A 13043-nucleotide genomic window follows, 5' to 3' on the forward strand; every position below is an offset into this window, starting at 1 on the left:
GCGCTTATTTTGAACTGCACACCATGCATAGAGTGTTTTATCCATCCTATAAAACAACAGACCTGCATATCACAGTCATATATTCACTCACCTGCTTTCCATCATACACATAACGCCATTTGTTGAATGGATACTGATACCACAACTTTTCTTGGAATAAAGTAAAAAATAAAACCAAAGCCTTTAACATAATACTTGGCCATTTAGGTCAGTGCTGGCAGCTTATATAATTGAAAACAACCCATTGAGATGAAAAAGAAAAGAGCAATTACTTGAGCTGTTAAATAGGTTGCTCAATGCCAGGTGTGCCTCTCCAGCCTGACAGTCCCTGACAGTAAATACTCATGTGATTCCACACAAGCCACTCACATATAGGAAACAAAATGAAAAGTATTTATTTGTAAAAATTCACATTACAAAAACACAGGCCCCTACAAAAGAGCTTTCAAGGTCAAGTTTGATATTTTTCCTGCAATATGCAGAGTCCTTTTGTTCCCTCCCCCTTAATCATGGCAATGGAAGGCATTCTCATAACCGCATGGGGACAATGTTCTCTCTGGCTTACCATGCTTGATATGCCTTCACTACTGCCTCCTTAAAAGTGGGCAGGCGACAGTGGGTTTTACTCTTACGAAGAAGGAAAAAAGGTCAAGGAAGCATCACCATGTGGGAGGGCCAAAGCGTGAGATCAACACTTCTTGGTCATCAAGGTCCTTCTGTACTTTTTTCCGCATGTAGAAGATGGGGCAGTCACGGCTGAAAGAGAAGAGGAAAAGTGAGTCTAGGGGTGGGACATGATTGGGAAAGCAGAATACACAGCATCCTAAAAGGGACTGGCAGAAGAGCTATCAATGGTGAAGTCCACAGGAATAGACTAGAGTTGCCCTGCAGGAAGTGTTGGTTCACATTAGCCACTTTGTTTCTCCCTTAGTACACTTATACAGGAGAGTAAGAGAAGAGAAGGGCCTGAGCCCAGAATCTGCAAATGTTACATATTTTGGACTATATCCCCCAGCAAGCATGGGATTCTGAGAGCTGTAGACCAGAAAGCAACATTACCACATTCTAGCCTGGAGGAGAAGGGAAGGAATTCTGATGTTAGAATATTTTTGCTTTCAAACAATTCCTGCAAGAGGATTAGTACCAAAGAGATAAAGTGGAGACATCTTTTTCTTTGAGTATGCTGTCTATTGGCAAAGAGTTTTTAATCTAAGAAAGCACTCAAAAAAAGGGTAGCCTCCTGCTATGGTTGGATATTCACTTCACCATTTCAATATTCTACAATGTAACTCTGCCACCCAGGTAAACAAAGGGCTTGACTGCCTCCCCACTATTTTGTACTTTACCCACATAAATGCCCCATTCCTCTGCTGGAGAACCCAGTCAACCAGCTGATAACTTGTGCACTGGAGCAGTCTGCCTCTCCACTCCCCATCTTCTGACAGCCACTATATTTACAAAGGCAATAAAGATCTTCAAGAGTACCCCCACCCCACTCCCGCCCCGTGGGAGCCACCTGTTCTCTCTAACGAGCCCGATAAGCAGCTGTCAACACCTGGGGCCATATTTTAGCCCAATATCCCATGGGAACGGGCAAAAACCTGGGCTGCCATGTGAAGGTGTGGTAGACAGCTAGCCCTCACCTGGTACACAGAACATCTTCATGCAAGCTCCCTTGGCAGCGCTGGCACTGGGTCCACAAGCGTGAAAACTTCTCCTCTAAAGAGCTCAGATAGGTCACCTATGGAGGGGGAGGAAAACAGGGAGGGATAGACTAAATTAAAAGTGACTCAGACTTTATATTGCACTTTACCCTTTACAATGCACTTGATAGTCACTGTACTGTAATGGGCTAAGGCTGTCAGGCCAAGACATGTGAAATGCAAGTTCAACTTTCACTCAGCTATGAAACTCACTAGATGGCCTGAGATCAGTTGCTGCAACTCAGGCTGTCCTGCCTCACAAGGTGGTTGTGAGAATAAAGTAAGGAGGAGGGGCACTATGTATGCTGCCCTGAGCTCATTGAAGGAAAATTATGATATAAAAATAAAACAAAATAAAACAATACAATTTTCAAACTGTATGAAACATATTTATTAAGAACCTTATAGGCATTAATGTATAGGGCAAAGACTACAGAATTGGATCAAAGTCATATTATAAGGGAAGGCTGGGCAACTGTGATTAGTTAGGGGAACACAGTGCCCTGCCCATGAGACTTCAGAGGGGTACACCCTCTACAAAATAACGGATCTTTTTGCCACCAAATGCCCTTTATGGGGCACATGGAGGGCAATGTCATCATTTTAGGCCCAGGCAAAACCTTGTTTACAAGAAGTGAACTGGAAGTCCATCTCCAGGTTGCTTCATGTTAGAAAGAATCCCCTCTCTGATACTAAACTAGCCTGGAAGGAGAAGCATGGTAAATTTCCCTCCAAATCTCCAAGAGGGAATTTGGCAGCAATCTTTGGTCCATCTTTTTAAAAAATTGGACCCTGGAAAGAACCTTTGGGAGCTACATGTAACCTGCCAGCTGTGCTTTCCACACCTTTGTTCTAAAGGCAGTTAATGAAATAATGTTAAAGCAAGACTGCAGCCATAGACTTTACTATGCTCTGTTAGTCTCCTGGCCTCTCCGCTAGTCCAGCAAACTTCATTTTTAACTACAGCTTTTCAATTGCGTTTTCTACTTTCTCTCCCTGTTAAGTCAGGAATTTACCAAGTTATTGCTCCAAAATTGAATCAATCCAATGCATCTTCTTTTTCCTGAATGCAGCTAGCTCTTATGGTTCCACTAATGTTGCCACAGATCTACTTACCTCTTTTTGATAGAGCTCAGACTGACGGTCCAAGCAGAATTTGCATACAGCACCTAGTGGAGAAGCAGAAAGTGAGAAAGCATTCCTGCTCACTTTATATTTCCATTGTGGGACCCTTTTTTCCACATATGCCTTTTCAAGGAAAACCACAACCAAAATGGTCTGAAGAAGAGGTACTTACTTACATTTCCTTGGAGAAGATCTAGCCAATGGATATTTGTCATGATCTGGATCTCTGCCTACATAGCTTGGAAAAGTTACTTTTTTGAACTACAATTCTCAGGAACCCTCACCAGTCTGGCGAATTCTGGAGGTCATCATCTAAAGTAGTAACTCTTTCAAGCTATGAGGCTAAGAAGGAAGTTTTAGTCAGTGTCAAACAAATCTGCTGAATGGTGGATTGGCTCACTTGTTTAAGACACCTGAAGTCATTCATTCTCCCATCTTTTTCCTTCTGTGTGCCTTCTTTTTGGCATTTTGTGGTATGACTTGCAGCATGATAGGACTATAGGCAGCAAATTCACCACAATTTCACTTCTGCACTCAAGAAAGTCTACATTGTGAAATTCAATTTTCAGGAAATTTCCAGTAAATCCACATAACAAAGCCAGGTTTTTGTGTTCCCAGCACTTCTAGAAACCAAAAATAGCTGTGTTCAGTCAGATCAAAGGGCCATTTAGTCCACTATTCTGTTCATTCAGGGGCCAACCAGTTGCCTACATGAGAAGTAAAAGGTGAACCTGTATGCAACTGCACCCTGCATCTCACATTCCCTGGCAACAAACATACAGAGGAATATTGCTCACTTATACTCCCCCTTCCAAAAAAATAAAAATTCAGGACTGAGTGCTTCCCTTTTCTAGACTGTTGGTGCTACTACCTCTCAGGAGAACCCAGAAATTTTAATCTTTAGGCTGCAATTTATAGATAACTCTTCTTCTCCCACCTGCAAAATTTGAAATAAAAGGAAAACTCAAGAGGTCAGCAAAGGCCATGCTGTGCATGTACTAATCTAATGCAAGATTTCCCTGCCAATCATAAAAGTACAGCGATAGAGCTGTAACACACACACACAAACACACACACTCCGCTCTGTGGCAAGTTCCGGCAATAAGATCTTGCAAAATTTACTGCTGGTTAGAGGCATGTGATGGGGGAGGGGTAGAAACTTATTTTGGTAAAGAACAGATAGACTCTTACCGTGGTGGTTGAGCACAGCCCGGCAACCGATACAGGTGCTTCGTTTGGTAGCAAAAGCCATGAGTCCCCCAACCTTGGCTGTCAACACCGTTTTGCAGCGGGTGTGTTCCCCTTCTGCACGGGAAGGAAAGAAAGAGTCAAGCACACTCCAGATTCCATATAAACATTAGGAAAATTGTGGGGACATCATTACACAAGTGCCTCTTATTTCTGATGTACATTTTTTACTGTGATTAAAAACTGTCAGTAGCCAAATTTTTCTAGAAGCATCCCCACAGAATAAGCCATTTGTGCCTACAAATAAATTTGAGCTAGGGGACTGCCCTCTGTCCTATGGCTCAAATGAAAGGTGAGCAGAGTACTTTCTGAGAGAACTCTACCAAAAAGAGATTATTTTAGGGTGGGAGCTCCTCCAAAAATAGCCCCCACTTTTCTTCCCACCTCTTCATCATGAAGACAGGTCAAAACTGAAAATATCATTTACTGTTAGTAGCACAAATTTGTAATGGAGCCATAAGAGGTTTGATTCCCTTGCTTCACTAAGGCAGGAGACACCTTAATACACAGTAGACCAAGAGTGTGTAGACTTTAAACATGCAGGATCCACTTTGTTTTTGTTTGTTTTTTGTCTGTCTCAAAATTCACAAACTGGAGCCTTGTGCACAGATATACATTTAGAATTGAGGAATTCTGCCACTAGCAATTTATTCTCAGTTCTAGAACTGAACTGAGCTCATTGTTCTTCCAACAAAAATCTACTCTTAATTACTTTACACTTTGTTTCAACATTTAGAATTGAGAAACTATTTCAAAATAACTGTGATACAGAAATCCTTGTCAGATGATAGCAAACTAGCTTGAAATCTAGCATTAGATTCAGATCTATCCATTTCTGCATCAAATCTCCTTTTGAGGCTAATAGTCAAGGTGCCAGTAAGATGGACAAGTTATATTCTTTCCATTGGGTGCAGAAGCACATCCTGGCCATCCTGGCATGAAGTCTAGCCTTCACTGTTTATTCTAAGCACAGACCCAGGGGTTGATTATGGAATCTGGGGGGGGGGGGGGGGAATCCTCCTCTAAACTCTTCTGAGTGTGATTCTCTCTACTCCAAGGGCCCACTTCCCAAATATGAAACCCAAGATCTGTTCCAACTTTGTTCTCTCTTAGAGGTCAGAGCTCTCACTCACTCAGCAGAATATTCTGTGCCTTGCCCTCCCCCAAGATGGGTTCAAATATGCGCAGGAGGGGCTTAGCAAGCTGCTGCTCCAAGTAATACTGGGTGTCAATGGGCAGGTTATTCTCCAGCACATAGATGGGATCCTGAAAAAATAAGAGAAGAAGACATAAACAGGAAGGAAGCATTGCTCAGGGAACAGAGGCTGCATGATGACTGCATCTTACAACACAATGCTCCTCTCCTTCTCAGGAGTTGTTACCTCATAATTTTCACCCTGATAGCCTAAAGGGGATATGTGCACATACACACTGGCAGTAACACAGCTTGGGAAAGTTAACTTTTTGAACAACTCCGAAAATCTTCCAGCCAGCATGCTTGTCTAAAAAATAACTTTCCCAAGCTTTGAAATAATATAAGCAGCTCTGGTTAGCAGCAATTAGCCTTGTAATGCAAATAAGTCATGGAGCACTACAAGGGTGACAACATTTCAACCTGACACAGAACAGTGGAGTAGACTAGAGAAGGATTATCCACAGAGACAGTTTGGAGACCTTCATTCCATAAGTTCCACACCTAAACTTAGACTTTTCCTTCCTTCCCCAACTGATTAATTCAAGAGAGAGAAAGAAGGAAAGAGGAAGCAGTAGATGAGAGCAGGTTCCTCACAAACACACTCATTAAAGAACCCAATTAAACTCCCAATGTGGACCAATTTAGATATTAAGTAAACCCACTGAGAACTGCAGAAGGAATGCTCTAAAACGTGCACACTGCTTTCCAGACACACATCATTTGCTATTATGACTTGTTTCCTAAAACACAATGGTGAATACCTGTTTTCTTCCAACAAGCTTTTTGCTGCCAAAAGGTGATCGCCGAATAATGTATATTATTTTAATAAATATTATGTTATTTTATTAAAAATATATTTCTACTGAAGCAAATGTGCACTTGAATGTACATACCAGCCACACTCTTCCCCCATCAGCCTGGTTGCTCCAGTAGCCCTGGGAAGAGCCCACCAGGACAACATGAGCAAAGCAGCATCTTCTGTCTTACACTCCCTAGCCACTGTTATGCAGAAGCAAAGCCAGTGGTAATGCACAGTCAACATGATTAGTAGCCATTGGCCGCTTTCTCCTCCACAGCAAGTTCCCCACTGCCCAGTGCCACCTTCTTCTCATACTCACTTCTGATTTCATGTAAGCTGCAACACCTTTGGCAGCACCGATAATGACATAAGGAACTCGGTCCCCCAGGTTGGGAGCACTGCCAGGATCTCGTCGACGCATCCTAAGGGGAGAAGTCATAAGAAACATCATGAAGATCAGAATGGCTGAGTGCATGCAACCTATACAAAACCCTCAAGGATTGAGCAGAATCCTCAAGCCTCACTTGAACAAGGGAAGGTGCTGAGGATAAGGGCTGAGGAACATTTTCAGAGCTAAAATGAGCTTTGAGTGGGGAAAAGGCAACATGGAGAACAAGAGGTTTAAAAACAGTAACTTTGAACAACTCATCCCGCCACAAGAGTTAAAGAGGTTAAAACGTGGGAGATGGAAAGACCAACATATGACCCAACATGTGATTATAGCGATACTATTAACATATTTTCCTTTAACAGAAACTTCTGAGAAATAACTGGGGCCGAGGGAGGGAATATTAAGAGAATAAAACCCAAATGCAATTGGTGTCAGCTTCAGCCCTGAAGAGACAAACACTTTCACCATTCAAAGCTTTGTTTATCGAGAAGTAGTGAAGCAGCCAAGCGAAAGGAACAGGTCCGTTACATTGGTGTGTGTCTGAGGCAGATGAAAAAGCTTTAGCCAGACAGGAAGCCCACAACAGAGGGGTGGGTGTCACAAGAGATTCCACTTGCAGCTGTGCCAGCCACGGTTATTTCTGCCCTTCCCTTTGGTCATGCCTCATTGATATCCCCCCCACCCACACACCTCCTTCCACTGTCCTGAGGACAGACATGCCCCAACGTCAAACTTAGGGCAGGGTGACTGTGCAGAGGGAGAGGAGGCAAAGCAAAGGCTCTGATCAAACACAAGATCCTTTGCAATCAAAAAACAAGAGAGGAGCAATTGCTCAGTGGATGAACACACATGCTTGGTGTACTATTTAATCCTAGCATCCCCAGTCATACGGAATTCAGGAAGCAGTGGGAAAGACCCACTTTGAGCTAGAAACTTTGGAGAGATTCTATCCGTCAGTAAAGAAAGCAATGGCCTTACTCATCATAAGGTAGCATCATATGTTCCAGAAATGAGAGCCCTGTGAACCTTCAGATGTTGAACTGCAATGTCTATGACCCTCCTCCCTCATCATGGCTCTTTGGCCTAGTAGGAACTGAAGTACAACAACATCTGGAAGTCACAGGTTTCTCATTCCTAAAGGTTCAGTCAATATGCTCCCAGAATGAATATGGGATGTGCTGAGGTGATGAGCTTCTGGTCTTTGCTCTCTCTTGAAAAGAAAAGGAGAGAGAAGGCATCCATTTCCTCTTCTGACTCACCGCTCAGCCAATTCTACATGGGCCTGGCGCCCTGCATACTCATCTGCTGTGCGTGTTAGTTCCTTGGTGATCACCAGTTGTGAGATGTCAACTCTGTTGCACAGCAGGTCAGAGATCACCTCCTTAGCATGGGCCACAGCACCTGCAGGGTCCCTACAAGAAGACATGGATAGCCAACCATGAGGGTCTTTTTGTTCTTCCAAAGGAAAATGGGATCAATTACAGTGAAGCCAAAATTCTGATCTCCAGTAGGATATAGAAAAACTGGGTGTGGCTGAAGATGGGTGGACTTCAAGATAACAGAAAATTGGTCCATTAAAAAGCCAGCTTCTCATGTTTTATTTATTACTAGGAATAGAAATTAAAGCTCAATCTTGACTCAGGTATGTGCCCTCACTCCCCCCTCCCCACAGCACACTCCAACTACTTGGAGGCACATGTCAGGCTAAAGGTCAGGCCTGACTTGGAATGAGCCTTGATCGAAAACATGCACTGACCTATCTATGAGCAATTTCTGCAGACAAGTGTTGATTAGATTTGCCACTAGGGGGCAGTTGTCTCGCCGCACAGTCTCAATACCCTTACAGTCCATTTTGTCATGCGTATCAGGGTTGGAGGAGAAGTACAGGCCAGCATAGCGCTTCTTATTGATCAGGAGGTAAGGGAAATATACCTGGGAGGTGGATAGATTGATAAAAGACCAAGGAACCATGTTATTATATTTTAGCACTAATCACTAAAGCCAGAAACTGTTCCAGAAGATTTATTAAAAGATTTTAAAATTTGGATTCTGTTTCATTGACTAGAGGAACATGGGAAGATTTTTCCCCCCAACAAAGTCTTTGGGGGTAAGGCTTGATTTTAAATAAACAACACATGGATGTTCAACGTTTCACTCACTAATTGCTTACGTTCTAAGTAGTTACTGGAATTGAATTTCAAGTTTAAAAAAAATTACCCATATAAAACAAAAAATATACACTTTAATGGCAATTATGCAATTAAAAATCATGGCAGTTTGGTTCTCATAGAGTTACAGGGCAGGTTCCTGTAAATGTTGACAAACATCCTTCAGCATCTACTGACTTACAAGAAGTGCTCTTCATCTTTCTACATATTCTTCCTTCTTTCTTATCACCTCCACATGCTGTCTCCACATGCTTTTCTGCATCTTACATGACAACACTTCCTGTTGTCATTAAACCCCCAAAATGTCACAATCACAACAACAGCATTATGGGAGTTGCAGCTCAACATGTCATCTGGGCCCTGGGCTGGCATATCTGTTGTGGTGCTTTTAAGAATCTTGTACCATTTACCTATTCTTCAGATCTGTTTCAAAGGCAGGCTTTATAAAACCAAGTCCATACTGCATCCATCATTCCACTCACCTTCTCAAATTCTAGCTTGATTGGGGGAATAAAATGGCTGGAGACCCAGGCTGCTGCTTCTCTTCCAATCTCCATGGCCTCGGCAACTGATGGCACACCCAGGCGGCACATGACTGAGTCTGTGTCCCCATAGACTACCTGTGTTGGAAGGACATGACGATCAACCTTTGTAAATTATTACTCATCCTGTTTCTCAGCCACTGCACAGCCATACCAGCTGCCTCTAACATAAGCCATGTGGGGCTGCGCACTCTTCCTCCTGCAGCCTCTGTCTCATCCACTGGACAGCTTGTTTCATCCACTCTGTTCCACTACCTTCATCACCCCATCAGCCACTAAAAGTAGTTTCCTTCCTGGTATTCTCTTAAGCCCTGTGCTGTTCCCAACCCTGTGGTCACTGAAAACATAATAATACTGCCATAGAAACTATGTGGGACAAAATAACAAAGTGCACAACTCAAACAAGATAAGTTTAGTTCCACTCAATTTTAACACCCTCCTCCATCAAAGAAACAGATTTTCCATTTTCTCTCATATGCACTGCTAGTATTACTTGCCATTATATAAGGAATCGACTCAAAACAATTCTCGGAGTCACCAATCTGGAACATTCACTGGCCAGGAGGTTCTGGGAGTTCTAGTCCCCAAAAAGTAATTTTCTCAACCTCTGAGCTCATTCTTCTTACCTTAGCATCAGCACTGTAGCCATTGGCAATAGTATATTTGGATTCCACCAACTGTTTTGTCTTCTCTATCATCTGACGCCCAAATCCTGTTACACTCTGCAAAAAGGAGGATTATGTATATGTAGGATGTTTTCTAACAAGGGGACAAAATAATGGGCTCAAGGAGACTACCACTGACTTGTGCATTAAACTTAACCTGAATTCCTGCCCCAGCATAATTCTTATGAATTTGGAGAAATTACAGGGACAGATGCAATCCTTATAAATGTGGACATTTCTTCACCTGGTCTCTGCTAGTCCACTCAGGTGTAAGCCTTGGTACAACCAATTCCCAGGCTGCAAAGCATAACTTAATCCCAGTGAACAGCTTCCTGTGTTGCAATGCACAGTTTATTTCAGATCTTTCCTTTATTATTTTGTCTAGTCTTTTAGGAAAATCCATGAAGTTAAATTACATTCTGTGTTAGCAGTATTTCTTTCTATCCTGAACCTACTATCAACCAACTTCAAAGCAATGGTTCATTTAATGATATCTAGGCTGCAAACCTATGTACATTTACCCAGGAGTGAGGTTCACTGAGAACAACGAGACTTAAATTTTGGTAGATTTGTGTGGACTCCACAAATAAATTATAGCAAGGTATGAGCAGACAGCAAGGCCAAGCATCACCACAAGAACATCTATAGGAATTCACTGAAATCAGCTTCTAGGAGAGCAGGTGAAAGAGTGCTTAACAGTCATCTGAATCACTTGCTGATGATATGTAATTGGCTCATCTGGCAAAACAGAAGGGTGCTTTAATAGTAACTTCCTGGATTAAGTTGATATTAACATACTGTAAAAGAAAATCATAATTTGGGAAATCCCCTAATCTTCAGAGAGACCAGGCTTACCTGAGAGATCTCCAGGCATGGCAGTTTTCCCACTTGGGCCCCAGTGAAACCATAAACTGAGTTGGCGCTGACCTTGAGGGCCAGCTGTCGTCCATCCAGCACCTGGCGTTTGAATGGATCTGTCTCTTGCTTCAGCTCTGTTTTAGCCCTAAGCCAGAGATGGGACATAGGAAGATATACCTTGTCCCAAAGATGGGACACAAGGAGATAGAAGATAGACACCAGCAATGCCATAGTAGCCCCTCCTACCAGCCTAATTTGGCAGAAGGCACTTTGTTACTTTAGAAATTCCAGATCCACAGCCTTAAGTGAATCTTTCCAACTCTTAGTAGCAAAGGGCTCTCGGTTTCTAAGCCTTCTGCTCAATTAATTACTACATGTCCTTTTTACACAGAGCCTGGAAAAGTTGTTTTTTCTGGATGATAGTGCCCCCCTCCATTCATCCCCCTCCCCTTTATCAACCATTCCAAAAGCCCAGGTGTCCTAGTTTTCATACCCAGCTTTCTTAATACCCACTCTTTGAATCCAAGCATGTTAGGTAGCTCTCTTTTCTTAAACTCAAATTTCTCTTCTCTAAATTGTACTTCCAGTCAGCAAAAACCAGAAACCTTTTCTGCAACAGACACAGAGCTTCTGGCACCTGTATATGAATATGCCATTATAGGAGTTGGATTATCATCTCTTCTACCCAGCTATTGTCTGTTCTGACTGACAGCAGCTATCCAAATCTCAGTTTTTTAAAATCCTGGTTCCCAGCTCCTTTGAATTTAAGGGTGAAGAACATGTAGTGCTCTAGATGCTGCACTGCTGCTCCCATTATCCCTAGCCAATACTGTGATGAGGACTGATTGGAGCTCCAGTCCTATAATATATGAAGAGCTACATATCCCCATCTCTTTTTAGGCCTGAAACTTTCTACCTGCAAACCAGGTTTTCCACCCTTTAGTGACAACCTTGACTCCCTTCCTCCTAGTTATTCAAGCACTACAGATGCACCCATCCCTTTCACCTTTTGCGGGCGGCCAGCAAGTTCTCCAGAATCTCAGGCAACAACCCCTTGCGAACAGATGCCTTCACAAAAAGGTCCCCAGTTGGGGTGCGAATGAACTGGTCTGCTGAAAGCCTGGGGGAAAAGAAGACAAATTAACTTGGAATCTGCCCCACTCTTTTATACATCACTTCTTTTTCCTGATCCCACAGACCTTCTTCTACAAACATACCTCATTTGGATATAGCTCTCATTCTTACTCCTGCTCCCTTCCCATGAAACCCCTTGCTCATTTCAACTTGGATAAAATCTTAGTTGCCCGGAGAGGGCAACAGGGACTGAGACAATGTCCTTTTATGTCATGTCTTTTTAGATTGTAAGCCTGAGGGCAGGGAACCGTCTAATTAAAAAGATTGTATGTACAGCGCTGTGTAAATTTACAGCGCTTTATAAATAAAGGTTAATAATAATAATAATAATAATAATAATAATAGGATGGAAAGTGAGGTGGGCTTGCATCCCAGTAACCTGGTCTTCCTTCTTGCTCAGGTCCTGACACAACAATGAGATCAGGAAAAAATCTCTCAATTCCACCCTGATGAGTAGAGCAATGTGTAGTTGCTTGGCTCCTACCACACTAATGCCATCTTCTCTTTTATTTTTCCATGAAGCCCAGTCCCAGCCTCAAAAGGCAACTGTTTTAGGTCCTCCTTCACTCACCCATAGCGCTCCACTGCACCTTGTTGCAACAGTGTGGTATAGCACAGGTTGTGAGCCATCATGATGGAAGGGTACAGTGAGGAGAAATCCAAGGTTGCAATGGGCACATCATAATAGCTGAAAAGAGATGATGGGTTTGTTGCACTCCTCTTGTCTCCTTGCCTTTTCAGTTTGGCCAGCTTTCACCGGTTTCCCTCCAGAGAATCCTGGTATTGGTCTCTCTTTTCAGGGATGAAACCCAATGCCTTCAGGCACCAGTCGCTCAACAGATTTGGTCAACCACCAGGGCAACCTCCACCTTCATTTCCCTGGAAAGCTTAACTCCCCAGGTTGAGTTCTGCAGTTCTTACCCCTTCAGAGGCTCAATGACAGTCGCACCAGCATAGTCTTCTCCACCTTCTGACTTGACCACTGGCATCACCAGGTTTTGCTTCATGGCCTTTGGGTAGAGGGAAGATTTCAGTCTGGGATCTCCTGGCACTTTTCTATAATTTATAACATCATCCTCACATGGGACTGTCCCAACAACATAGTGCTACCTCCAAGCCTAGTATCCACAGATTTCTTAACACTAGCTCTTTTGTATCAGGTGTGGAGAAGATGTAGCCCTCCAGTTAGATTGTAACCCCCATCAGCCCTAAACT

General features: G+C 42.9%; 1 protein-coding gene across 1 annotated transcript in view; it reads right to left on the reverse strand.

Annotated features, from left to right (window-relative positions):
* Positions 1-372: 372 nt before the first annotated feature.
* POLD1 (DNA polymerase delta 1, catalytic subunit) overlaps positions 373-13043 on the reverse strand; it is a 29903-nt gene continuing 17232 nt past the window's right edge. The window contains exons 14-27 of the mRNA XM_089531517.1: positions 12750-12838; positions 12400-12516; positions 11701-11814; positions 10692-10839; positions 9798-9893; positions 9112-9249; positions 8218-8393; positions 7721-7873; positions 6390-6492; positions 5210-5342; positions 4020-4133; positions 2820-2872; positions 1644-1741; positions 373-756 (exon numbers count right to left, since the gene is read on the reverse strand). Of these exons, the coding sequence (XP_089387643.1) occupies positions 660-756; positions 1644-1741; positions 2820-2872; positions 4020-4133; positions 5210-5342; positions 6390-6492; positions 7721-7873; positions 8218-8393; positions 9112-9249; positions 9798-9893; positions 10692-10839; positions 11701-11814; positions 12400-12516; positions 12750-12838 (1629 nt within the window). The 3' untranslated portion in view covers positions 373-659. The remainder of the gene's footprint in view (positions 757-1643; positions 1742-2819; positions 2873-4019; positions 4134-5209; positions 5343-6389; positions 6493-7720; positions 7874-8217; positions 8394-9111; positions 9250-9797; positions 9894-10691; positions 10840-11700; positions 11815-12399; positions 12517-12749; positions 12839-13043) is intronic.

Source organism: Sceloporus occidentalis, unplaced genomic scaffold, assembly GCF_023333645.1.
Source record: "Sceloporus occidentalis isolate IW3139 unplaced genomic scaffold, rSceOcc1.0.p SCAF_7, whole genome shotgun sequence".
In the NCBI taxonomy this organism is placed as follows: Eukaryota; Metazoa; Chordata; class Lepidosauria; order Squamata; family Phrynosomatidae; genus Sceloporus; species Sceloporus occidentalis.